Genomic DNA, 26656 nt, shown 5'->3' on the forward strand with positions numbered 1-26656 from the left:
CTGGGGTCACTGCTGTCCTTTCTCGGACTGCTTTAATTTTTTCCCCATTGTCCTTGGCATTCTGCTCTCCTGTGTTAGTGTCGTCATGTGTATGGTGTGGGGTCCACTTTGACTTCTTGGTGCTTCGACCCGAGAGCTCCCACATTTGGTGTTTGCTTCTCACAACTTTCAAGACGCCCAGCGCTGGATCTTTCCCTCTATCAGGTTTTTCCTGTAAGATTTTGATTTATGTTGGACGATCTAATTCTGTCTTCCAGGTCTTTTATCTTCCATTTCTTTGCTTTGCTGTGTCCCATTCTAAATGATTTTTTTCAGCTCTTCCTCTGCCCCTGGCTCATGAAATCCAAATAGCTGTTTTACCTGTATATTGGGTTTTTTATTTAAATCATGACATCTTCCATTTCTCTTTTTTTAAAAAAAAGATTTATTTTATTTTCATTACAAAGTCAGATATACAGAGAGGAGGAGAAACAGAGAGAAAGATCTTCCATCCAAAGATTCACTCCCCAAGTGACTGCAACAACCGGTGCTGCGCCGATCCAAAGCCAGGAGCCAGGAAGTTCTTCCAGGTCTCCCACACAGGTGCAGGGTCCCAAGGCTTTGCACTGTCCTCGACTGCTTTCCCAGGCCACAAGGAGGGAGCTGGATGAGAAGCAAGGCCACCAGGATTAGAACTGGCACCCGTATGGGATCCTGGGGTGTGCAAGGCAAGGACTTTAGCCACTAGGCCACCATCCTGGGCCCGACATTTTCCATTTCTAAATATTTGTTCTTTGTTTCTTTTTCAAATCTTCCTGGCATGTTTTCATCAAGTCTTGGTCATGACTCATGGTCACAGTCTCTTTTTGGGATTTTAAATGAATTAAATCTGTAATTCTGAGATCTTGTCAGATCTGATTCTGTCTGTGTGGGTCTCATTGGGCTGTTTTTGGGGGGTGAGGGGAACTAGTCAGTCCATGGCATTCTCAAGCAGACCCCTGCTGGAGACAGGCACATCTCATACTGTCCTCGGAGGGGTTTTCTCCTGACCCAGTCTTCCCTCACAAGAATGTTTCTGGGTCTTCACGTTTTGGAGATGGCCTGTATTTTGACATTTTGACATTCATGCAGCCTAAGCCCTGACCCCACTGTGATGTAAGCACCAGGCCTTCCGACCTGGTCTCCCCACTGGGCCTCGCCACCTGCCTGGTCCTTCCCCTGCCTTACCCCTGTGCTCAGCAGGTTTCCTTTCCTGCCTCATGGTCATCTACAAGTATGCTGCTGCATATTTATGAAGTACTTGTACGTGTTGTGAAGTGTTGTAATTTCAGTATCTCCAGGCTGCCAAAGTGCCAGAAATGGAATAGGATGTATTAATTTTAAAACCAAACAAAGTAGGTGCTGCTGCTGTGGCATATTGGGTTGTGACACCAACATCCCATGGGAGTACCAGTTCCACTTCTCATCTGGCTTCTAGCTGATGTGTAAGCAGAGGATGGCCACTCATGTGGTAGAGCCTGAGTTCCAGGCTCCTGATTTTGGTCTGGCCCAGCCTTGGCTGTTCTGGCTATTTGGGGAGTGAGCCAGCCAGAAGATAGAAGATCTTGCCCTTCTCCTGCTGCCTTTCCCTGTCTGTGATTCTGCCTTTCAAATAAATCACCACATCTTTGGATTCAAAAGTATGCCTCTAATGTTTTACATGGTTCCTTTTTCTCAAGAGAAATCTATTAATTTATTTTATTGGAAAGACAGGAAGAAAGTTCTCCCATCCACTGGTTCACTTCACAGATGCCTGCGGTAGCCAGGAGCTGGGGACTCAGTCCAAGTGCATCACATGGACAGCAGGGACTCATGTTCCTGAGCCATCGCCTGCTCTCTCCCAGTGTGTGCGTTAGCAGGGAGCTGGAAATGGGCAGAGCTGGGAGTCCAGCCTGTGCCTCCTAGCACAGGGATGCAGCCATGTTTAGTAGTGTGTTAGGCACTATGCCAAGCACCCTTCTCCAACTTGTTCTGATATGCTGTTGTGACAGGTGGAAGGTGCTACTCTGTCCCTAGTCTGTGGTGCGGTGGGTCACTCTCTGCGTCTTTGATCTTTTGCCTCTGTGTGTACTGTATATGAATTGCAGGTGGGGACACCTAAGCTTATTAAATAATGACAGCCGTGAGACGCACAGGACATTTGAGCAACTCTGAGAATGATGTCGGCACACATTAACACTTGGTATCCTGAGACACCAATCTTTCATTCATCAAACAGGTGTTGATTGAGCTCCTTCCCTCTGGGACTGCCTGTGGCATGTGTAGTAGAAAATACACCACAGTTCCTGTCCTCGAGACACTCCAAGTCTTAGGAACCATGGGTTCATTTGGGAGGAGTGGGATAAGAGATAGGGCACTAGCCTCCCTGCAGCGTGCAAAGGAAGACGGTGGCATCAGTACTGTGCAGAGTGACCAGCGGGAGTCATCAGGTGGGGGACTATGAAGAGGATGGACAGAGGTCCGGAGGCTGAAGAGCATGGCGGGGCGCGGGGGAAGCCAAGCCTGGGAACACACACCCGGTGCATGGGGAAGCTCGCTTCCTTGGCAGCAAATGATACTGCCAAGTTGCGAGCCCGATTCTCTTGAGAGCTAGCTCGTCCCCTGGGAGGGAGAGCATGTGGGCTCTACACCCGAGGCAACCTGCTATTCAGTCCTTCACCACTGTGTCTGGGCAGACTTGCAGTCGATGTGTTTGTCTTCTCTGAGCCTCTCTTTCTTCTTGTGGTAATGACACAGAGTGGCCTAAACAGTCCTTTAAGGCCTCCACCATTTCCAGCCCTCAGTGGATCTGAGAGTATATTATTAGAGAGTAAGAGGAAAATACACGTAAATGAGCACACACACACACACACACAGGGAAGGTCAAGGTGATACTCTGGTTAATGCACGTTCGTAGGTACCACCTTGACACTAATAATTCAGGTGATGCCTGTTTCCACTTAACTCTTTAGCGTCTTGGCATGAACCGTGAATGTTCCGTGACTAGACGTTTGATGGGGTGACCAAATGTTGGCGTCTGAAACAAAACGTTAGTTCATTGTCTTGTTAATAACCCAGTTTTGATTTTCTTGTCAGATGGGCTCTCCCTGGAGCAGCACAACCTTTCTTTGTTCTCCGTGGAGCTCATGCTGAAGAAGAGCACCACGTATAGTGCTGCACATGTGGCCTTAACAGAAATCGCACCATGGTCCCAGTCAAGCAGCCCGCTTCTCATCGTGGGCCCTCCATCCACCGCCACTTTTGATACCACCTTTTTTAACCAAGGCACACAGACCCAAAGTCCAGTAGACCATAGCATCTTTGTGGCAAGCTACGTGTCCGTGACCAGCAATGAGGTGCCCATGGATGACGAGGACATGGATAACTTTCTGCCTGACACTCAGTGGACCGCATCGCAAGGGGTTTCTCCAATACAGTACATCCCAGCCAGCCCACTGGGGTTGCCAAAAGACACATTAGCACCCATACCCACGCCATCACTACCCGTGACTTCTTTAGAAGATGCAGAATTCAGGACAGCCTGGGGAAACCCAGTGCAGCCACCGTTGACGCCTGCTGAGTCCCTTGGGCGTGTCAGTCTGTTGTGGTCAGCTGTTCCCACCTCCGAGGGCAATGCTCTGACCGCTGGTGGGAACTCGGTGCTTTTTCCCACTGCCACTTTCAGTCACTTACCAAGCAGGACTTTGCCAGGGGTTGTGGCTTCCATGGCAGAAGACGCAGTGACCCCTCCGTTTAGCTCCTGGTCTTCAGTGTCTCAGCTACCAAGGGATGGCATCACTCAACTGCCATTTCCCTCCCCGTCCAAGGGCTTGCATTCTCTGGAGGGTATTTTGGCCTCAAGTACAGACTGGTGCCCTGATGTGACCACTGCTGTGAGCCCACATGTAGAGGAAAGCATCTCTCCAGGGACATCCACCCCCCTCGATGCCTCACTCAATGCCCTTGGCCTCAGCACCCCAGATTCTTTGTCGTCAACTCCGCTTAGGCTTGAATCCATTGCTCCTCCATCAGCGGATGCTTCCCGTAGCCCTTTTCATCCCAGTAGTGCCAGGGAAGCATCAGTCTTGCCTGGCAGTTCTGTGGTGCCCAGCCATGTGGATGACATTCCCAGCCTAAGCCCCGTGTCCTGGTCCAGGCCATCGGCATGGTGCGTGTCCTGCACCCTGCAATCTCCTCAACAGGTTCTGGCCACAAGCGCCCCAGAAAGAGACGTGGGATCCGGGGATGGTGCTGTGACCCTGTCGTTGACCGTGGTAGCGGCGAGCAGTGCCCCTCCACCGAGCAGCAGTGTAGTCGCCGACTTCCCTGAGTTTGAGGAGGAGTCACCAGAGTTTAACACACTTTTCCCTTCCAGACCTGTTGTGCCCCTTGCTTCCAGGTCTGTGGGAGTCTCAGAAAGGAGTCTTGGCACTTCTGCTGAGGTGGATCTGAGCAGCTTTGGGGCTGCGCAGGTGTATCCTTCCCACAGCCACCTCTCCGTGCCCGTGTCGCTCGATCCCTCTTCAGGCTCCTCCTTGGTTGCTGCAACTGGGGTGATGCCACCCAGCTGGACTGCCATGCCGCTTCCCGCCTCTGCCAGCCTTCCTCTCCACTCGTCTTTCGTGGTGACGCCATTGCTCCCCACCCTCACCCCCAGCCTGTTTGCATCTTCTGGTGCGTTTCCTTCCGCGGAGCCCTCAGTGTTCTCTGACCGAGAGCCCCCCGGGGTTTTCCGATCCGCAAGCACTTTGGATTTCTTTTCAACTACACCGCCAGCATCCAGCAGTTCAGCCCCTTGGTCGTCAGAGGGTCTCGCTCCTGTGTCTCCCGAGATGTCTCCTGTGGCGAGCAGCTCCCCAGTCATCACACTGCCACAGTCACCACCGCCGTCTGCCTCCACCTGGTTTGGGATGGTTCCACCTTCTGACTCCCTGCATTTGCAGTCCCCACCCCTGTCTCTCCCTGAGTCCACATACTTGGAGTTTTCTCAGCTCAGACCTAGTTCAGCCCTGACTTTGAACACTGTCACCTCTGTGCACAGCCGTGTCGAGGTGTCACCAGCCTCGGTCTTCCCCTCCAATCACAGCCAGTTCCTGGAAGCCACCACCATTGCACTGACAGACCCAGGCGCTCACATTACCTCAGCCTTCACTGAAACCGCCTCCTCCATGGTCTGGTCCTCCCTCAGCCCTCATGAATCAGAATCCACGGTGGCCTTGGGGGTGCCCTCCAACTGGGAGCCAGCCTCTGATGCCTCCCCTACGGGGACTACTCCCACAATGTCCTCAGTGGTGTTTTCCACCAGCCCCGCCTCTTCCCAGTTGCTGGAGACCTCAGCTGTGATGCCACATCACGAGAACACAACCATCTTCCCTGCCCTCTCCAGCGTCATAACTGTGGGTCCAGCAGTGACCAGCTCCGTGTTCCCGTCTTCATCGTTGTCGTCCACGACACTCCTTTTCATCTCCCAAGTGACCCCATCACCCCTGCCCACAAGGCCAGGCCCCATGGAGCCCTCTTTGACACCCCTGGATATGCAGAGGAATCCCTCCACGGAAGCTGGCATGACTTCTACCCCTAGCACTGCGGATGCTGTGGATGCCACGGACACTGCCCAGGACCACAGCCAGGCGGGGACTCAGAGCCCTTCGGCGGCCAGCAGCGCCCCTCCCCTGCCCTCACTCCATCCTGTCACCTCCACTCTCCAGGCTGCTGTTGACGTACCTGCACTGGTTACCACCAAGCCACCGTATGTGTGTGACATTACGGTCCCGGATGCCTATTTGATCACCACAGGTAAGACCCAGCTCTGAGTCGCCTCCCTGGGTGTGGTGACCTCTAAGATGCTTGGAGGAGTGGAGTGGTTGGGAGGGAGGGTGTTGGACTGAGGTCTCTTTCCCCCGCTCCTTCTTTGCACAGTTGCTCTGAGTCCTCTGGTTCCTCAACTCCTGAGCAAGAATAAGGGCAATACCCACTTCCATGGCTCCTGAAGGATTTGAGTGTGAAAGAGTATGAAGGGCTTAGTTCAGTGCCTGGCACCCAGGAAGAATGTGCATTGGTTAGCAGCCATAAGAAGAGCACATAAGTGGCTGCCATTGTGGCATGGCAAGTATAGCTCCTGCCTACGAAAGTAGCATCCCACATTGACACAGGTTCGTGTCTTCACGACTCCACTTTTGGTTCAGCTCCCTTTTCACGGTCTGGGGGAAAACAGCAGATGATGACCCAGATGCTTGGGCCCCATGCTTCCATATGGAAGACTTGGAAGCAGTGCCGGGTTCCTGACTTCAGCCATTTAGGGAGCGAACCAGTGGATGGAAAAGTGCTCTCTGTCTTTTTCTCTCTGTAACTATCAGCCAAATACAGAGATCTTAAAGCAAAAACAAAACAAGAATACACAAGAGATTCTAACAAATCATAGGAGTTTTTGTTAGGATCTCTCCTAACCCAGAGGATGTGTTGCTGCCATGGTCAACACAGGGCATTTTGTGGTGAGTTGGGCAAGTGCGTAAGCACAGCCTTGCTATTCCATCCTGTCTTACTCTTCTTACTTTTTCTTGAAAGCAAGATACATTTTGCTTTCCTGTGTTCCTATCCATGTGCCTTTCATCCCAAGGAGAGAAACATGGAATAACTTTTAACAGCCTTCCTATTTGGTCTCTGACCATGATTGTCTCCCCAGGGTACAGCCTGGGGAGCACCCAGTACCATGTCCAGCACAGTCCATCAGAGGCCTTGCTGCTAGAAGAGCAGCATCAGCCACTGGCCTGCCTGGTGAGGACCCCAAGTTCTCCTTCCTGAGAGGTGACTGAGTAGGCATGGGCCATCAATACCCACAGCCTGATGCTGGTGAGGGCACCTTCAGCTTGGCATTGACTAGGCTGTGGCATGGGAGGGTTGAGTGAGTGTGCTGGGAGCTGAGGCGGGAACAGGATCAGGCCCTGCAATTGTCACAATTACTGTAGTCCCCCGGAGGAAAAAGGGGGAAAGCTACTCAGACTTTCCTTGCTTAGAAAATTGTTACAAAATAGCTACAGAGTGGTTAGTTACAGGAATTCAGAAGAGTTGGGAAAACTTTCACCTCTGGGATTCTAAGATATTTATGATACAAAGCTGAGGTTGTGTCTAAGAGTTTCTCTGTAAATAATTAGAAACCATTTTATCTAGTTTTTCATAGGAGATTTATTTATTTGAAAGTCAAAGTTACAAAAAGAGAAAGAGACGGGAGAGAGGTCTTCTGTCTGTTGGTTCACTGCCCAGACAGCCCTGGGAGCAGCTGGGCCTGGGCGGGGCTGAAGCCGTAGCCAGGAGCATCCTGCAGGTTTCCTGTTGTTGGTACAGGGCTCCCAAGCCCTTCAGCTGGCCTCTGCTGCTTCACCAGGCCATTAACAGGGAGCTGGATCACAAGTGGAGGCACCCGTACTTGAACTGGTGCCCATATGGAATGCAGGTATTGTTGGTGTGGCTTTGCCTGCTATGCCACAAAGCCAACCCTTTTTACACATGTTTTTTAAAAGCTATGTTTATTTGTTTGAAAGAGTTATAGATTGTTAATAAGGAGGTGGTGGGTAGAAAGAGAGGGGAAAGGAGAGAACCAGTGAGAGTGAGCTTCATCTGTTGGCTCACACTGCAGCTGGCTGGTGCTGGCTGGGCCGAAGCCAGAAGCTTTCTCCAGGTCTGCATGTAGGAGGCAGGGGCTGCCCTACTGCTCTCCCCAGGGGAGCCTGGCACCCTCGTCCCTCTGTGCTCTTACCTCATCTCCTGTGAATGAGGTGTCTTTCCTGCTGTCTGCCATGCCCCGTCTCCATCCCACTCTGCCTTGCCCCTGACCACTCGCAGTGTAGTCTGGTCACTCGAAACTGAGGCAGGCCCTGCTGAGTGGCCTTGCTGAGTGGGGCATTTCTGCGTGGTGGTGTCACTCAGCAGGGTGGTAGCAGCTGTGGATCTGTTCAAGTGATCTCATGAACTAAAAAGCCCACCTCTGCTTTTTTGTTTTTAGCCGTCTGGTGGACTACTAATTCAGTAAAAATAAACAAACAAACAAACAAACAAAAAACTAACAAATAATATTTGCCTTTTAGTGAATGAAGAATGCAGAGTGATTTTGTTTTCAGTTTTGAAAATTAAGATCAGGAAATGGAAAACTAAGAAATATATCAAACATACTGCAAAAAAAAAATATATATATATATATATATTTTGTTCATTTGAAGGAGGTAGAGCCATGGAGGGAGGTATTTGCTGTCGACCCATTTTACTCTCCACGTACCTATAACAGGAACAGCCTGGCCAGACCAAAGCCAGGGGTTGAGAACTCAGCACTCAGCTGCCCGAGTCACCATCCACTGCCTCCCACCATGTGCTCCTGGGAGCTGCAATGGCGAGTTGAGCTGGGGCTCAAGTCCAGGCTCTCTGATACAGGGAGCAGACAACCAGAGGGAGTTTTGTTTTTTTTTTTTTTTTAAAGATTTATTTACTTTTATGGGAAAGATATACAGAGAGGAAGATCTTCTGTCTGTTGAGTCACTCCTCAAGCAGCCGCAATGGTTGAAGCTGCACCAGTGCAAAGTCAGGAGCCCGGAGCCTCTTTCCAAGTCTCCCACACAGGTGCAGGGTCCCAAAGCCTTGGGCTGTCCTCGACTGCCTTCCCAGGCCACATGCAGGAAGCTAGATGGGAAGTGAAGCTGCCAAGATTAGAACCAGTGCCCATATGGAGTCCTGGGACGTGCAAGGCGAGGACTTTAGCCACTAGGCTACTATGCTGGGCCCTAAGCACAGTTTTTTTTTTTTTAATGAACCTTTTTAAATGTTAAGTAGAATTATTTTTGGGTATGAAAAATGTTTTGTTTTCTGCCTAAAATTTTAATGCACGGAGCTGCAAGCTTTAGCCCTCATTGTTAGTGACAAGAACCCCCTGCTCACTGCTCTGAAAGGTTAGCGTGGGTGGCTTCATTTGTTTTGTAAAGGATGCTGTCATCTAGCTTTTTAGCTAGCATCTTACAGCTTTTAAAATATCGCTTCTGGGAGCTTTTAAAGCCTCATGCTTTACCAGTGGGGTACAGCCAAGTGACACCTCTCATCGGTTCAAGCAGAAATGAAAAGTTGGAAGTGCTTTATCCCGTGGCTGGGTCACGAACTGCTGATTCCTGTTCTCCCTCAGCAGGGCCAGAGGGTTTCTGTAGCCTGTTGAACTGGTGTTGTGCATGAGTTAACTGGTCCCTTCAAGTGTCTCCTGTATTCTGCTGCCATGGGTGGTTATCAGCACTCCAAGTGTTTAACTCCATTCCATCCTAGTCTGGGCTCTGTTTTACCAAGTACACTTGGATATTGTCCTGGAACCCCCAAGTGTGACATCTGCATCATCTGTGGTGACGCTGAAACACACCTGAGGGTTGGCTTTCATTCCTAGTGCTGGCCAGAAGAGCTGTGCAGGAGTACATCATTACAGCCATCAAGGAAGTGTTGAGGATTCACTTCAACCGCGTGGTGGAGCTCAAGGTGAGTGGGAGGGATGGGCGCTCAGGCCCCAGGCGCCAGGTAGGGGATGACTCTGAGTCATTTTGTCCCCATTAACTGGCATGAAAGCACTTAGATCCTGTTTTAAATTAAATTTTTGAATGAGCATCTTTTTGCACATTCACTGAGATGGAGATGGGCTGCTGTCTTTATTCCCTCCTTCTCCGTGGGTTCAGAAAGGCTTGCTCTGTGTAGCCCAGTGCCATCCCCAACCAGAGCCATGAGCACGTGCAGCGGGCACACCTGAAGTGAGATGGATGTAGTGCAGGATACACACCAGATGTCACAGAAACATAGTAAGAAGATTGTAAAAATCTCACTAATAGTTTTTTCATGTTGGGGGAGTGTAGAAATGATATTTCAGGTATGTTGGGTTAGGCAAAATGTATTTAAAATTAATTTCACCTATTTTTATGTGTTTTTCTCTATGTGGCTGTTAGAAGCTTTAAAGATTGCGTCTGTGGCTCGTTTTACATTTGTCTTGGATAGCACTGCTCGTGTAATACTGTTTCCTGTTAGGCTAAGCACAGCCACAACACCTCAGCTTCTCCTTCACTCACCCTTCAGTGGTTCCCCTCCCCTGATGCGGATGTTGTTTTTGAGAGTTGATTAGCTGTGAAAGAGATAAATAACATGCATTTCCCATGATCTGGGAAGCACTACCCTATCTTGTAAAATCACCGATTTCTTTCTTTTTCCACCTTGTTTTTGTTGTTTTTCTATCCGCCCCCGTTTCCTTTGAGTCTGACTCATCGCGTATTTCGGTCGGCCCAGGTTTATGACCTGTTCACAGACTTCACCTTCTTGGTGACCTCCGGTCCTTTCGTGTACACGGCAATATCTGTGGTGAACGTGCTCAGCAGCAGCAAGCTCGTGCGCGGCCAGACCCCCCTCATCCTGTCCGTGAGGCCTTCCTTCCTGGTGCCAGATTCCAGGTTCCAGGTTCAGACAGGTGAGACCCTCTGCGGGCTGCTTTGGATTTGCAAATGGCTTTTCCTTCTGGTTTTCAGAGGTTTGTTTTAAACCTGGGAGAATTAATTTTTATATTCACTACTTTTTTTTTTACAACGTGAAGACAAAGTCCCTGGAATGGTTTCATGATGCCCCATGCCCCCTTCAAACAGCTTCAGCGATTTTCAGCTCCTGCTCATTCTTGTTGCAGCTGCACTCCCATCCGCTGATTCACTTCCCAAGTGACTGCAGTGGCTGGAGCTGAGCCTGTCTGAAGCCAGGAACCAGGAGCTTCTGGGTCTCCCACATGGGTACAGAGTCCTAAGGCCTTGAGCTGTCTTCGACCACTTTCCCAGGCCACAAGCAGGGAGCTGGATGGGAAGCGGGTACCTTAGGGACACAAACTGGTACCCATTTGGGATCCTGGTGCATGCAAGGCAAGGACTTTAGCCACTAGGCTATCACAATAGGCCACAGGCTAGTTTTTATTTTGATACTTTTGTATGGCCCATGAGTGATATTATAAATACCCAAATGGCCCTTGGCTGAAAAAAGGCATGTCCATCTCTGCTGTAGAAGCGGAGGACATTTTAGGCGCGTGTCTGCTCACACGTGCATCTTTCCGCAGTGCCGTCTCACTCGCTGAGATGATGCACGAGTCCCTGGTGCCCTGCTTGACTTTTCCTTGTGCAAGTTTTCAGACTTACACAGAAGTCAAGGGAATTACATGTTATGCCTACGTGTGCTCATCATGATTTTGCCAGTTTGGTTTCCTGTGTTCTTCGCAAGCGTTTTGAGGATTCTAGTGCATTTTGAAAGCACTCCAAATGTCCTTTCACCCATAAGCCCTCAGGAATGCATCTCTGAGGAGCTTACATGTTTGAGGTGTACCAGGTCAGTTGCATCTTCTGGTGCTCAGATTGTTATTCAAGGTGTTTTTCTGTGTTGGTTATGGGGCACCAGTCACTTCCGCAGTGCATGGTTCTGCTGGTACAGGAGTGGCGTTCCGCATTTCCCCGAGGCAAAGACACAGAACTGTACATCGTGTTATCACACCTGCACCTTGCTGGGGACCAGGTGGTTCATTTAGATGCTGTTGGTCACCCTCCCCTCCTACCTGCCTTAGAAACACTTCTTTGATGGGACTTGGGTTGCTATCCTTCCTTTTAGTTCTTCAGTTTGTGCCGCCAAGCGTGGACACTGGCTTCTGCAACTTCACCCAGCGCATCGAGAAAGGCCTGATGACAGCTCTCTTCGAAGTGAGAAAACATCACCAGGGGACGTACAACCTCACAGTGCAGGTGAGGCCGGCACGGACCACCCGGAGCGGAGGGCTTGATCCTTTCAGAGGGAAGTGGCTTTCCAGTGCTTTATGGCAGACGTGGAAGAGGCCCATCCTCCGCCTGGCATCGTACCTACACAGCACAAGAATGGGCCAAGTGTCAGGGAGGTGTACAGAGGAGCTAAAGGCTAGGGAACTCAGACCTGCTGGGCAGAGGATTTGGGAATGTTTTGAAAAGGAATGGCAGCCACCTGAGTATGCCCATGAGAGCAGGGAAGTGCAGGTTTCAGTCTAACCACAGAGGAGGCAGCACTGGCCAGGGTGGTTTTGCATGGGTGTTCAGGTGTTTGGAAACTGCCATACCATTGGTTTTGTTTTCCTTTCACATTCATTGCTCCATCTTTATGAAATGAGTGAGTCTACTTTCCTCCTCCTTTTCCCATCCCTTTTTTAGAAATTCCCAGTTTGTGCAGGTGTTTTCAGCTTTGCCCTCTGAGTCATTGCGTCTGAACCAGCGCCTCTGGTGTGACTCTGTCTCTCCGTCGGACTTACGTTTGCGATCGTTTTCTCTGCGTTGTTCATTGCCAGTTGTCAGGGCATCTTGTGACGATGCAGGATCATTGTTCTAAAGTGTCTGAAGGCATGAATCAGAATTTTTTTGAAAAACGCTTGCCTTCATTTTCTAAGTCATCTCTGTTTTCCTGTGACCGTTGCTTGGAGCCGTTGCTCCTTGGTCATTGTGTGCTGTTGGTTTGCCGTGAGCGTCTGGGAACTTCTGGGTGCAAATTAGGCCGTTAGGAAAGAATCAGGGTGCTGATATTGGTAGCAGGGATAGTTCTTGCCTTCTGGGAAAGCTGTTTTGATGGAGAACCTGTTGGCACCTTGGGCACTGAGCTGGGTGTTTGGACACGGGCGGCCTAAGAATCCTCCACACCATCTAGAGAAGGAGGGCGAGCTCCCAGCATATTTTTCATGGCAAAGCTGCCTTTCCTTTCACTTCCCTCTGTCTGGGTTGCTGTGTACACTGGAGGGCCCTGCAGTTATGACAGCTTCTGCCACCTTCTTGCCCAGCCCAGCCCCACAATGGGGCTCTCAGTGCTCCCAGCCAGGGCGTTCCCTGTCTTCCCAGAGCAGTTCTTTGGGCAATTGTGGGACAGGGCACATTGGCCGCCAGCACCTCTGCGCTGGCCTGGGTGTAGCTGGTAGAAAGAGGAGGAAGGCGATTGGCTCAGCTCTTTGGCACTGGGGCTATTAATTAATTACCCTGGCCTGTCCTGGGGGCCTTGTACAACACCCTGGGGAGGATAACTCTGAGTTGGGCCACACACTACCTGTATGTTTGGGTCTCGGCTCCCACAGTCTTGGTGTGTGTCAGTATGAATTTATCCTTTTCCCACCTCCCAGCCGTTGGACAGTGTCTGGTTTTCCCTCCCTCCTTCTCACTACTGTCGGGAGTGGATTCCTCTTTGTCCAGTATGGTGGTTTCCATGGACTCAGGGCTGGGACAGAGGATGGGAAGGGCTGTGTATGCACGTGCTCAGTTCATCACATGCAAAAGCACTTTCAACAAACCAGGCATTGAGTTTTGCAAGAGGCAGACTGCTCTGAAAGACAGTTACTCTTCTTCCTTTTAATTAAAAAAAAAAAATCCAGCAAGGGACCTTATGAGAAAGGAATGCAGACAAGCTGTGAAAAAGTGTCTCAACGTGCGTGGCAACTTTCCCTCTTTCAGATCTTGAATGTCACCGTCAGCTCCTCCCGGGCGGCTCCCCGCCGGGGCCCCGTGAACATCATCTTTGGTGTCAGGGGCACACAGGGATTTCTGAATGGGTCGGAGGTGAGCGAGCTGCTGCGGAACCTGAGTGTGGTGGAGTTCAGTTTCTACCTGGGCTACCCAGTGCTGCAGATCGCAGAGCGTGAGTCTTGGGGCCGGGGCTACTCTCATGGGTGGACTTCTTTTTCGATTTTTAACGAATGACAATATAACAACCATATTCTAGAGCAGCTTTGGGCCCACAGGAAGCATAATTGGAAAGAGCAAGAGTTTCTTGCATGGCTGCAGCCCTGCTCTAGCACACACAGAGCCACCCCTGCTGTCACTGTTCTCGCCCAGGACCATCGTCTCTGCCTCGTCGTCTCCTGCAGTCTGTGATTGTCACCAGGCTCATCACCAGGCAGGAAGAAAAGATTGCTTAATATTTGGAAGGCAAATATTAAGCGTAGCCTAGCGGCTAAAGTCCTTGCCTTGAATGCGCCGGGGTCTCATATGGGTGCTGGTTCTAATCCCGGCAGCTCCACTTCCCATCCAGCTCCCTGCTTGTGGCCTGGGAAAGCAGTCGATGACGGCCCAAAGGCAGTTATAGAGAGAGAGAGACTGAGGAACTCCCGTCTGGGTCTCCCATGTGGGTGGCAGGGCCCCACGTAGTTGAGCCATCGTCCGCTGCTTCCCCAGGTGTGTTAGCAGGGAGCTGCATCAGCAGTGGAACAGCTGGCACTTGAGCTGCTACTTCAGATGGGATGCTGGCATCACAGGCAGCGGCTTAACTTGCTGCGCCACACTACCGGCTCCCTCCAGCTAGTTTTGTGAGGTAGGGAGTGGTACCATGATCAGATATATGAATGGGGTGTTATCTGAGCATGTACCATGGTGCTACATAAAACAGATGCATCCTGGGAAGGCGGGCCTATCAAGGTGAAAGTGAAAGACACAAACATTACTTTATAGGGTGCGAGAATTCCAGCTCGTCTAAACTTCAGCTACCTAGCTGTACCAGATCAAAAGCAATTTTAAGGGAGCTGAAACTGTTCTTTCTCCTCCTTATGGTGGTGACTGTGTGATTGTCCATTTATCAAAAGCCATAAAATTGCACCCAAAAGTGAATTTGGTTGTGTATAAATTAAAAAGGGAAAGGAAAACTTGGTTCCTAACTGCAGCATTTACTTTCACAGCGCAGGAGGAGGGGAGAAGGAAAAGGTTGAAAGGGAAAATGTTTGCTTTGAAAAAAAATAGTAGATTCTGGAATTGAAGTCAGGCAAAGGAAAAAAATCCTCCTTCAAAATGGAGCTGCCAAATAATGATTCTTCATGTGTTTCAGGGTGTTACTAATTAAATTAAAAATAGAAATCTATAAAGTGCAAAGGTAGGTTGTTGATAACATTTGAATAGTCACTATTGACTAATAATGACTTTTGGTTATGCACAACACATATGCGGTCTTTCAGGAGTGTGGGAATGGGCAGGCTGTCTGGGGCAGCCAGGACCCAGGTCACTGTACCCTGAGTCACTGCTGGGCAGGCAGGGCTATGAGGAGCATGGTGTGTCTACTCCAGAGTAGGGACACTGAGAGGGAGACGCGGGAGGGCTCGCCGGGAGGCCAGGGCAGGCCCCGAACTGCTCACTGTCCTTGTCCCTCAGCATGCGTGTCACCCCATCCACCTTCATGCTAAGTTGGCCTTTGCTCTCACACACTCAGAGCTCAGTAGTGTAGGAAATGAAGTTTTGGGGCACCCCCAGCCCTTGCCTTTCCAACTGCTGCAAACACGCATCTCACAGACTTTCTCCCTCCTTCCCTTCCTTTTCCTAGCCTTCCAGTACCCACAGCTCAACTTATCTCAGTTGCTGAAGTCTTCCTGGGTCAGAACAGGTAGGTCTTGCTGTAAGCACAAGGAGTCCGCTCGGGCTTGTGGAGAAGGGTGCCAGCTTCCCCCTTTCCTAAATTCAGGGCAAAATGTACCTTCCATTTTTGGCAGAGAGTGAATGAGAATGGATCCACATTTGGCTGCGGGAACATGTCCCACTGAGTGATGGCACAGAAAAAATTGACTTTCTTTATAAAAATCATGCATCAGATGCAGGACAGAGTTTGTAACAGGGCCTGATCTTTGTCCAACTTCAGAACAGGAAGATATTCAGAAGCAAGACAATCTTTTTTTTTTTTTTCCTAAAATTACCCTGTTTAGTTTTGGAGGACAAGTCAGGTAACTGGCAAGCTGCCATGATGGCCTGGGTCGTTTATTTAGAGCATGGGCATTGCAGAGGAGGCCTTTCTCACCAAGTGTGCAAAAATCTGGCGAATATTTGTGAAGCTGCTGGGTGCCCAGCATGCACACAGTTTGGTAACTGGTCCTGGGGAGAGAACATACAGTTCAGCAGTGGTCACCATTCATGGGCCACCTATCCTGCGCACTCTGCTGGCTGACATGGTGCCCCGCATCTTTGCATCGTCCATGGGCCCCATTTTCCTAGTGGTCAGGCACTTGTCCAGTGCTGGCACATGCTGGTCCCCTCTGCCATGCTGACACTGCGATTATCTGTTTAGATAACCATGTCGAAAGCAGATAACACAAGACAGGCAGGCCCCCTGCTCTGAAGTTGCTTTATGAATCCAGGACTTAAAAAGAAGAGAACCATGCTGTTTCCAGACGCCTTGAGATAAGCGCTGACCAGAGGCCAGGGCCCTGCGGCTGGAGTCTGGGAGCTGGCGCTGCTGGGCTGTGTGGCCCTTGGGACTGGGAGCTGGGGACGAGCCTCGGGTTCTGCTTCCTGGGCTCTTCCTGGGCTTGTTGCTGTTGACTCCTCCTCTCTCTCCCCTAGTTTAATGTCTCCCCTTCAGGCAGGGCAGCTTTAATAATCACACCTCAATGACACACACACCCTTTCTCTCTCCTGCTGACTTGCTTTGGATGCTGTGTGTGTTCCCTCTCGAATGTAGTCCTCCTGGGTGTCGTGGAGAAGCAGCTGCAGAACGAAGTGTTTCAAGCCGAGATGGAGCGCAAGCTGGCCCAGCTGCTCAGTGAGGTTTCCAGCCGGAGGCGAGTGTGGAGACGGGCCACCATCACCGCTGGGAACAGTGTGGTGCAGGTACTCCAGGGGCTGTGGGAGGCCCAGGCAGCACCAACCCTGAGTCCTGCCGGGCTTTTGTACAGAGGGGAAATGCCTAGGGAACGTTGGAATTTCCAGTGACGGCTGTATTAGCAGCAATTGAATGTAGCCACGTGGCGGTTCTGCGAGTGCTTGCCTGAGTCCTTAGCAAATGTTGGAGAATACCTTGTGTTCCTGGCTCCTCACCAGGTCTGTTGCGTGACCTTGTTTTCCAGGGTATTTTAATTACCTGAAGTGTAGTCTGCAATAGCCTTGTAGAGGTAAGGCTTTCACAGGGAATGGATTGCGGAGAGGGAAGTGTGCTGCCCTCCTAGCATTTCATCTCCTCTGCCTCCTGCCAAGCTGCTGGTTTCCTATTACCCCAAATCCTCTTTACTTTGGTGAACTGGCAGGCAGGTTGCAAAAGACAGATTTATGAATTGTAAAGTGACCTGTTTTTTATAAAGCTCTCACTGACAGAGTCAGAGCTCAGTGTGGCTTTTTTCTTAACAACTGTTGTCCTTTACAGCTAGGAAAATGCGAGATGAAGATTCAGAACTCTGGCATTTCAGAGATAAGAATCTGGGAAACAGTTGCCCAGAAAGGATACTGGAGTTAGATTTTACAGTTGGATTTCAGGCTGGACAAACTTGTAGGAACTTTAATCACAATAGGTATTGCTAAATATTCAGGTGGTGATTTCTATAAGAAGAAAACACACTCGAGCTTCCCTGATAAAATAAATAGGCATATGGGTAGAGGGACAACTGAATGGAACCTACATAGTGTTCACTAGCCCTAAGAATTGCATTCTGAAGGACAATAAAAGTTAAATCCTTTACAACTTGGGGTGTGGGCTGGGGAGTGGGTGACTGGGGAGCAGAGGTGGTCCAGAAACTGGCCTGGAAATGGGAAGCCAAGGGCAGGACAAGTGGGTCTTTGGGTAAGATGAAGCAGAAGAGAGCGTTCTCCAGGGTGGGAGCTTGGACCAGGGTTGTTAAGGATCTTTGGGCTTGGTGTGGAAGGATGGGCTCACTGTGAAACCATAAAATTGTTGAGTTGCTAGAGGTTTCCTTGGCAAGGGAGGAGCCCAGCAGCTGTGCCCCAAGCACAGGGTGGGGCTGCAAATCCAAACCCATGGGGCAGAGAAGAGCACCCATTTTGTGCCAACAGCCAATGTAGAGACCACACAAGTTCAAGCTGCCTAGAGGAAGAAAGGGCTCAGGGTTTGTTTGCAATCCTTTTCACAGAATGTCAGTTCAGAGTTTTACGGATTCTAAATGGTGGTGTATTCTTAAGAAAAATAGCAACAAAATAAAATGCTGTATGAAGGGATACTTTGATCCATCAAGATTGCTAGAGTCTGAAGTTCCAGTGCGAAAGAACTTCGCTGTGACTCCAGACAGAGAAGTTTGGGAGAAGTCAACATTCTGCTTGAGCCACAATATTTTGCATTTATGAGGTTTATTATCCCTTGGGGTCCTCAGAGGTACCTGCCCTCTGCCCTTGGTAATGTTTGAGACATGTTTGGTTGTTACGTTGGGCAACACAGGAGGAGGCAGTTGCTGCCAGCTTGAGGTGGGTTGGTGTGCTGCTAGCATTCTACAGTGCTATCCATGTCGAGGATTTGCCTGGCCCTGGACATCAGTGGAGCAGCAACTGAGAGAAAGAAGTGACAGCAGGATCCTCCTGGGACCCAAGTGGGCCTATCAAAGCTTGTTGAGGATGACTGTGGGCCATCTGGGCTTGCCAACTCTGGATTGTGTGTGTGTACTTGCTGCCTTGTTTGACAAGACTTGGAGCAAGCACAAGAGGGACTTTCACTGGAATCGAGGTGATTTTTTTAGAAGATTTTTTTTTTTTTAAAATTCATTTGAAAGGCAGAGTTACAGAGAGAGGAGAGAGAAACTTCCATTTGCTTGTTCATTCCACAAATGCCAGCTGTGTCCACAGCTGGGCTGGGCTATGCCAAGGACAGAGAACCCAGAGCTTCTTCCAGATCTCCCACTTGAGTGCAGGAGCCCAAGTGCTTGGGCTGTCCTCTGCTGCTTTCCCGGGTCCATTCGCAGGGAGCTGCATCACAAGTACAAGTGCCCAGACTCAAACCAGTATCCATGTAGGATGCCAGCGTGTTGGCCCCCACAGTGAGTGTGTGATCCTGAGTGGGGTTAGGCGCCTGTTTTCAGGGCTGGGGTAAATCCCCAGTGACACAGACAGGATTACAGGCTCTGGGAAGAGGCATCTGAGAACAGGAGCCTTTCCAGCGCCCATGGTGGGTTATCCTTCAGGTGGTGAATGTGTCCCGGCTGGAGGGGGATGACAATCCCGTGCAGCTCATTTACTTCGTGGAAGACCAGGATGGAGAAAGGCTCAGTGCAGTCAAATCCTCGGACCTGATAAACAAGATTGATCTCCAGAGGGCGGCCATCATCTTGGGATACCGAATTCAAGGGGCCATTGCCCAACGTAAGTGTGTCAAGTGGAGTTGTCTGTGTGATGCTCGGGTCTAGAGCCAGTCTCGTCCTGTATGTGAGCTCTGAATCAGCTGTGGAGGGTCATTGCATGTGTGAAGGCCTTGTCGTGAAGTGGCACTTGTTGTGAGATGGCCATGTTCACCTCCATTTACTCAGCCCTTGTGGACTTTGGGTTCTAGCTGCCTTGTGGTTATAGCTCCCTGCCACTGGTTTTCCCACCTAGTGTTTTGTATTAGTTGTGTTAGACTGGGTGATAATACCTTACTTAGTTTTTGATGACCTTCACACCTACCCCCATTTACCCCTTCTTTTTTTTTTTAATGTTCTTTTGGGTCACATAGTGGGCTTGCTCTGTGTTTACCCCGAAATCTCCCATGTCACACCCTGGACGTTGGTGGAGGCCCTGAGTCATACAGCAGGCGAGGAGGTACACCCTGGTTAGCACAAAGAAGCCCTTGATCCTCACCCTTGGCAGTCCTGTTCCCCTCCCACCCTGTCCACGCATTACTACGCCGTTTAGGAAAAGGCATCTTGATGTTCTGTTATTGTTGGAAGGTCCCTGGCTGCTGCCCTCTGCCAGTGACTGCCCTCAGTGTCTACTTTTCCAACCTGCAGATTGAAAATCAAGGAGCAGGAGGAAGAATGGGCAAGTGTCCCTCTCTAAATATACCTTTATATGAGTGAGTCAGACGATTTTATGTGGATATTTTCCTCTGACAACCCAGGGAGCAGTCCTTGTAAGAGCACAGTGAGCCTTGCTGCCAGCCACAAAGGGATAAATAAACACCGAGAGGAAGGCCAGCATCAGAGCATATTGGAAACTCGAACATGTAAGGGACAAGGGCAGCTTTTTAAAAAGCCAGCAGACCAGCTGCATTAAAATTATCCTGAGGAGAGGACAGGCCCAGGATGAGCACACATGGGTGCCTTCTCTCCAGTGTCTGGATGCTGTGGGAAGCGTGTGAGCAGATGCTGGTCTGAAGTTGGTGTGTTTGAGATGTGCTTGCACCACAGCGTGTTCTGATTGGAAGCGGTGGAGGAGGATCACATGTTATGACTGTTCTGACTGGAGCACAGGTGTCCCACGCCCACCAAGAACTTGATGGTTTCAAACAAGGTTCATTGCAAAAAGGATCTGGACACTTTCTCCACACTTACTTCCATCTTGTCCGAGCCCTTCTCTCTCCTTGTTTTTTTTTACTGGAGACCACATTAGCAGCCATCCTGGGGTTTTAGGGTTGGTGGTAGAGGGAAGCCTCAGCAGTACTAAGGCCATCCCAGGGACCTTGGGGTCCTGGATTGAGAGAAGAGAGCTACAGTTCTCTCAATTCCTTGGTTGGATGATGTCAGTTGTTTTTATGCAAAATGAGCTATGTGCATAAGCAACATGCCATGGCAAACTTAAAAAATAAAAAGGCTTTTTTTTTTTTTAAAACACTTTGCCACCGTTTCCCATGTTTCATGAATCTGTGCCTGAATTTGAACTTTTCTGTAGTGTGTTTGATTTAGAATGCTGACACCCTTGTCAAACTCTCAGGGTCATAAACCCAGAACGCCTGTACCAAGAATGGTTTGGTTGTTTCATCTTTGAGCAGATAAATTTTGATGCCATGGCAGGTGATAACCCTTACAGGATACAAAGGAGCTTAAACCTTAATCTGCCCCTGACTAGGGTATAGTGGAAAGGACGTGATGTGATGTCTTGGCCAGAAGAATGAGTCTAGAGTTAGGGCGTTTCAAGGTGATACCTTCTTAGTAAGAAGAGACATTTCAAAAGAATCACAAGGCATCCTTTATGAATGAAAGAATTTAGACAAAGGAGAGGTTAGTGTTGTCATGGGGGCAGTGGAGGTTATAAAGCAGCCTTAAAGGATGGGGAGGGGACATGTGGATTTATGGAGCTCTGTGATCAAGCTCTGAGTGCGAGAGGCGTTGGGCAGAGTATTGAGAGGACAAGCACACAGGAGAAGAGGGGCTGGCAGAGGCCTGGGGAGCATCATGTGGGAAGAGAGAGGACCTACCTAAAGGATCATGGTCCAAAGTCAGGACGACGAGGGGCCCCAGGCACGTGGGGCAGATGCTCTAATACAATATAAAAATTGCAGCACATGTCTTAAATAAAGCAGTGTGAATGACAAGCCAGATCTTTGAAGGTGAGGAAGCAAGGCAGTGCATGTAGGCCACATGTGACCATAGTAGCTTCTGAATTACAGTGAAACATCATTAAGAAAAAGATCTTCTTTATCATTGTCGTGGTAAACTGCGTATAATGAAACTTTAATCATTTTAAGTTGCAGTTCAGGATGTTAAGTAGATTCACAGTGTTGTATTCCTTTTGGCTCTCTCCATTGCTAGACCTTTTTCATCTCCTCAAACAGAAACTGCTTTCAGTAGTAATTCCCCATTCCCTGTGCCCTTAGCCCTGGCAGTCACCACTCTGTCTTCTGTCCCTGTGAATTGGCATGTTCTGGGGAGCTCATGGAAGTGGCCCCATACAATATTTGTCCTCTTATTTTGGGCTCCTTTCACTTAGCATAGTGTCACCCACCCACCTCTCTTCCTGTCTTGGCACCTGTCAGTTATCCCTGCCCTTTCTTAGCTGAGCGATTTCCCATTGTGTTGGATGCACAACCTCTCATCTATCCCGTTCTTAAATGTGGGGGTTGTTTCTGTCTTCTGGCTGCTCTGAGTACTGATGTCTTACTAACCTGCTGAAAGGGAGCCCTCCCGGTGCCTTTGTGCTCATGCTGTGTCTCGTCGCTTTGTTTCTGCTTGGTGACAGCACCAGCACTGTATATAAGGTGATCGATGGATGTATTTACATGATAACTTGCCCTTCTGCCTGCTAGAAAGTACTTGGTCCACTTGTTCAACATTGTGTCCCTAGTTTAGAAATGTGTCTGACACACTCAGTCCTTGGAGGTATTTGTGGAGTAGCTCTGGGCCATGAGGGCAGCGGGGAACAGGGCTGTCTTCCACAAATTGCCTGATTGAAACCGATGCCTTCAGGAGACCTGAAGGGTCTTGCTTGGCTCAGCACATGGGTGGTTAGTTTGTTCCAGAGGTGGAGCTGCCTTTCACTTCACTTCTGATGATAAACACTCAGGTACAATGTTGTACAGATCTACTGAGGTACAGAAACATCCTGCATTGAGAATTTAGGGGTGAGGCAGTAGAACATACTGGACGCCAAGAGACCAAGAACCAACTGAGTTTTGCCTGAATTTAGCCACAAGCTTTTGGATGTGTGTGTGTGTGTCATGTGGGTCCCTAATGGTAGTCCCCTTGTATGGTTCCATAGTGGGTATCTTTGCTTGGTCACACGTCCTGCGGTCAGAAGGCTATGGCCTGGAGAGCTGAGTCTCTTGCGGTGTCAGGCACCTGCTGCCTGGTACAGGAGGAAGGAGTGACTAAATGGTCTTCATGTCCACCTGCAGCTGTGGACAGGGTGAAGAGGCCGTCCCCAGAGGCCCAGAGCAGCAACCTGTGGGTCATCGTGGGCGTGGTCATCCCCGTGCTGGTGGTCATGCTGATCGTCACCATCCTCTACTGGAAGCTCTGCCGCACAGACAAGCTGGACTTCCAGCCCGACGCCGTCGCCAACATCCAGCAGCGGCAGAAGGTGAGGGCCGACTTCCACCATCCACACACCTGCAGCCACCTACTGCTGGAGCATGACTAGGAGGGCTATGGGTTCCAGATGCTGAAAGCTGGGGGCGGGGGCCGTGCAGGAGGCTTGGAGCAGTGCCGCGACAGCGCTGTCATGAAGCAGTCAGCCGAGCCCCGCACGAGACACTGCTTCCACACTTGGCTCTGCTCCAGGTTGTGCTGTGGTTTAATTTTGGAGAAGGTCAAGTTGGGAGGTCACGGGATGTCTCAATGGAGCAGGAGCCAAGGGAGGCTCTCAGATCTGGGGGTCAGCCTGCTGCACACACACAGCTCTGTCTGCTGTGCTGGAAGCCCGCTTAGCAATTTGGTCAAGACTGCTTGGTTGATGCAAACTGCAGCCTGTGCCTCGCACACTTTTAAAAAAAAGGTTTATTTGATTTTTATTCGAAAGGCAGAGTTTTAGAGAGGAGGAGAGACAGAAAGGTCTTTTAGTCCACAGTTCACTTCCCGAATAGCTGTGATGACTAGAGTTGAGTATATCTTAAGCCAGGAGGCAAGAGCTTCCTCCAGGTCTCTCTTTATGTCGTACAGGGGCCCAAGGACTTGAGCCATCCTCCACTGATTTTCCAGGCCACAGACAAGGAGCTGAATCAGAAGTGGAGCGGCCTGGACACAAGCAGCACCCATATGGGATGCTGGCACTGCTGGCGTGACTTACTATGCCATGGCATGCTCCCCATCAAATATTTTAATCTAAATGAATGAATGGACAGTCACTTGCCGATCTTTTAATTCAGCCCACATCTATTTTTCTCCCCGCCCGAGTGGTTCCATTGAGAGTTCTGCCCGATTTTTCTTGTAACAGAAACAGCCATAATGTTTCCGCCACACTTTCCAGCTTGAGTGCCTTTAGAGCAGAGCACAGCAGGGCGGTGCAGAACTCTCTAGATCATCTGGGTTTTCATCTTCTACCCCCCCACCCTGTCTGCTCTCTTTGCTCTGCCTACAACTCCTTTGACACTATTTTTTAAAAAGTTTATGTACTTTTATTGGGAATGCAGATTTACAAAGAGGAGAGATAGAAAGATTTCCAGTCTGCTGGTTTACCTCCCAAGTGGCTGCAATAGCCAGAGCTGAGTTGATTCAAAGTCAGGAACCAGGAGATTCTTCTGGGTCTCCCATGTGGGTACAGGGTCTCAAGGTTTGGTGCCTTCCCATGCCACAAGCAGGGAGTTGGATGGGAAATGGAACAGCCAGGGCATTGTCTGGTGCCCATATGGGATCCCAGCATGTGCAAGGTGAAATTTAGCCTTTTAGCCATTGCGTTGGACCCACTTATTTTTTTCCGATAGCACATTTTCTTCATATGTCTTTCCAAAGCATTCATCTCCTTTAAAAAAAAAAAATCAAGAGCCCAGCACAGTAGCCTAGTGGTTAAAGTCCTTGCCTTGCATGTGCTGGAATCCCATATGGGCTCCGGTTCTAATTCCAACATCCCCGCTTCCCATCCAGCTTCCTGCTTATGTCCTGGAAAGGCAGTCAAGGACAGCCCAAAGCCTTGGCACCCTGCACCTGCATGGGAGACTTGGAAGAGGCTCGGGGCTCCTGGCTTTAGATCAGCACAGCTCTGGCTGTTGTGGTTACTTGGGGAGTGAATCAACAGACAGAAGATCTTTCTCTCTGTCTCTTCCTCTTTGTATATCTGACTTTCTAACAAAAATGAAATAAGTTTTCAAAAAAATTCAAAGCAGCAGTTCCGTTTTCACGTGTGTGCTGACAGTTTCTGGACTGGTTGACGGACACGTCAGATTTCAGAGGTGAGACATCCATTTCTGGTCTGCCTCTGCCCTGCTCGGTGTGAACGAATCCATGCCAGCATCCTAAAGAAAACTTGCCGGCTGTGCATCCCACACTCAGGTGTGCGCCACGGGGTGGGAGCGGTGGTCAGCCTACTGTGTCATGTATGTGAACCCTCTGCGGGCGTTAGAGACCTGCTGTGCTCGAGAATCTTGCTAAGCCCCAGCCAACAAAAGACAGCCCCCCTCCAATACCGTCACCATCACCAACAAAATAGCATGTGTAGGGAACAAAGGAGTTACGGATCACCCTGCCGCCCTTTCATTCCATTCTGATTTTCCTGGGAGAAAATACTCTGCTAAGTGAAAAAGTCCGTTTTTTTTTTTTTTAAAAATGTGTCTTTTGTAAAAGTATGATTTTTTTTTTTTTATAGATTCACCAAACGATGCAAACTCTTGATTAAACTGCAGTGTTATGGCTACCAGTATATAATAGAAACATTTTATATATTAATGTTACATTGTTTACTTACCTTCATTTATTATTTACATAGTGGCTAAGGTTGTTTCATTGTTGTTCTAATGAATGGCATGGAAATAACGCCGGCAGAAAGACTGGATATACTGAGTAAGTTATAGTGTAGCTTTCATTGTAATAAGACCAGCAGTTGTTTGGGGAATGGCTTTGTGCTGGTGAAAGAGTATGATTCCCGAGAGGGCTGGCTCTGGGCTTAGGACTTTTGTGGTCTCCTAAGCACATGTGTTACCTGTCACGGCAGTAAATGACATGACCGGAGGGCAGCATTTCCTGTGTGGAAAACCACTTTGTCTACCTCTCACAGTCACTCCCCAGATGGCTTGGCACTGTGGATGTTGCTGTAGGTCAGAGGGGCAGAGCACATCAAGTACAGCCTCCCACACATGTTTTCAGGACGTCATCTACTGCAGAGGTCCTCAGTGGGTGGCTTCCCTAGAGGAACAGCTGTCTCCTGATGCTGCCAGGAGGCCAGACGTTGCTAGCATCCCCCAGGTGCTGGCCCTGTGACTTGCTGTGGAGATGTGCTCTTGGGTCGGTGAGAGCGGAGTGATGATCTCCCTTTAGCTTAAAAACTGACCTGCCTTATCAAGAGTGTCTTCCAAGGTTGTGTGGTGGGAATGAGGGTCCTCCATCTGCTCCTTGGGGGCTATCCCATGCCCAGCTGCCTGCCGGTACCCTTTCTCCCTGTGGGCAGCTTCCTGTCTTCTCTGCCTTCCTACTCTCATGCTACCCTTGCGGCTACTTCACCTCCCTTCTCAAAATCCGCTAGCAAACCCAAGAGCTGCAAGCATCTGGAAAGGAGAAGTCTGCAGCCCCCAAAGGTGGTTTCTAAAATGGCCTAGGAGTAGAAGGGATTGAACTACGTGGAGCGGGGGGACGCTCTCTTGTACCCTGTAACAGAGCCAGGAACCAGCACCTTCCTTTTATCTTTGTTCTCTTTCATCTGGAGCGGAGAGTCCTCATGTGTTGCCTTACCTAAGCGGCTCCAGCTTGGTTGCGCCCCCGCCCTTTTAAAGATTTATTTATTTTTGTATTGGAGAGTCTGGTTTACAGAGAGAAGGAGAGACAGGGATAGTCCCAAGGCTTTAGACCAAACTCCACTGCTTCCCCAGGCCACAAGCAAAGAGCTGAAAGGGAAGTGGAGCAGCTGGGAGGCGAACCTGGTACCCACATGGGATCCTGGTGCATGCTATGTGAAGGCTTTGGTCACAAGGCTGTCACTGGGCCCTGGATGGAGCCTCTTCACAATGAATATCAACCTCTGGAGTGGGGAGGTGGGAAGAGCGGGCAGGAGCAGGCAGCCCCATGGGGACAGCCCACACCTCATGGCCATTGGCCAGAGCTCCGGAGCAGCTGGCACTGCGGGCAGCGCGAGGGAGCACCTCAGACCTTAGGCCATTGGTATTCAGGCACGGAGCACAACCCAGGCCAAGGTATGAACATAAGTGCCATGTGCCCTCTGCCCTCGGGCTCCCCCAAGGGGCAAGAGTGGCTCCTCTGCACGATGACTGGCAGGTGCACGAGCAGCTCTGTGAGGGAACTCGGGGATGGTGAGTGCCTGTGTCTTCTGAGAACAAGTGGGAAGGCTGGGGGAGAGGGCGCCAGAGGGAACCCACCCTCTGTCCCCATGGA

General features: G+C 49.9%; 1 protein-coding gene across 2 annotated transcripts in view; it reads left to right on the forward strand.

Moving 5' to 3' along the window:
* KIAA1549 (KIAA1549 ortholog) overlaps positions 1–26656 on the forward strand; it is a 107593-nt gene that overhangs the window by 38727 nt on the left and 42210 nt on the right. For both annotated transcript variants that reach the window (XM_041002111.1, XM_041002112.1), the window contains exons 2-10: positions 3094–5793; positions 9407–9495; positions 10288–10465; positions 11635–11765; positions 13479–13662; positions 15331–15390; positions 16459–16607; positions 18896–19073; positions 22519–22703. In XM_041002111.1, the coding sequence (XP_040858045.1) occupies positions 3094–5793; positions 9407–9495; positions 10288–10465; positions 11635–11765; positions 13479–13662; positions 15331–15390; positions 16459–16607; positions 18896–19073; positions 22519–22703 (3854 nt within the window). The remainder of the gene's footprint in view (positions 1–3093; positions 5794–9406; positions 9496–10287; positions 10466–11634; positions 11766–13478; positions 13663–15330; positions 15391–16458; positions 16608–18895; positions 19074–22518; positions 22704–26656) is intronic.

The sequence above is a fragment of the Ochotona curzoniae genome, unplaced genomic scaffold, assembly GCF_017591425.1.
Source record: "Ochotona curzoniae isolate NIBS_2020 unplaced genomic scaffold, NIBS_Ocur_1.0 scaffold_2476, whole genome shotgun sequence".
In the NCBI taxonomy this organism is placed as follows: Eukaryota; Metazoa; Chordata; class Mammalia; order Lagomorpha; family Ochotonidae; genus Ochotona; species Ochotona curzoniae.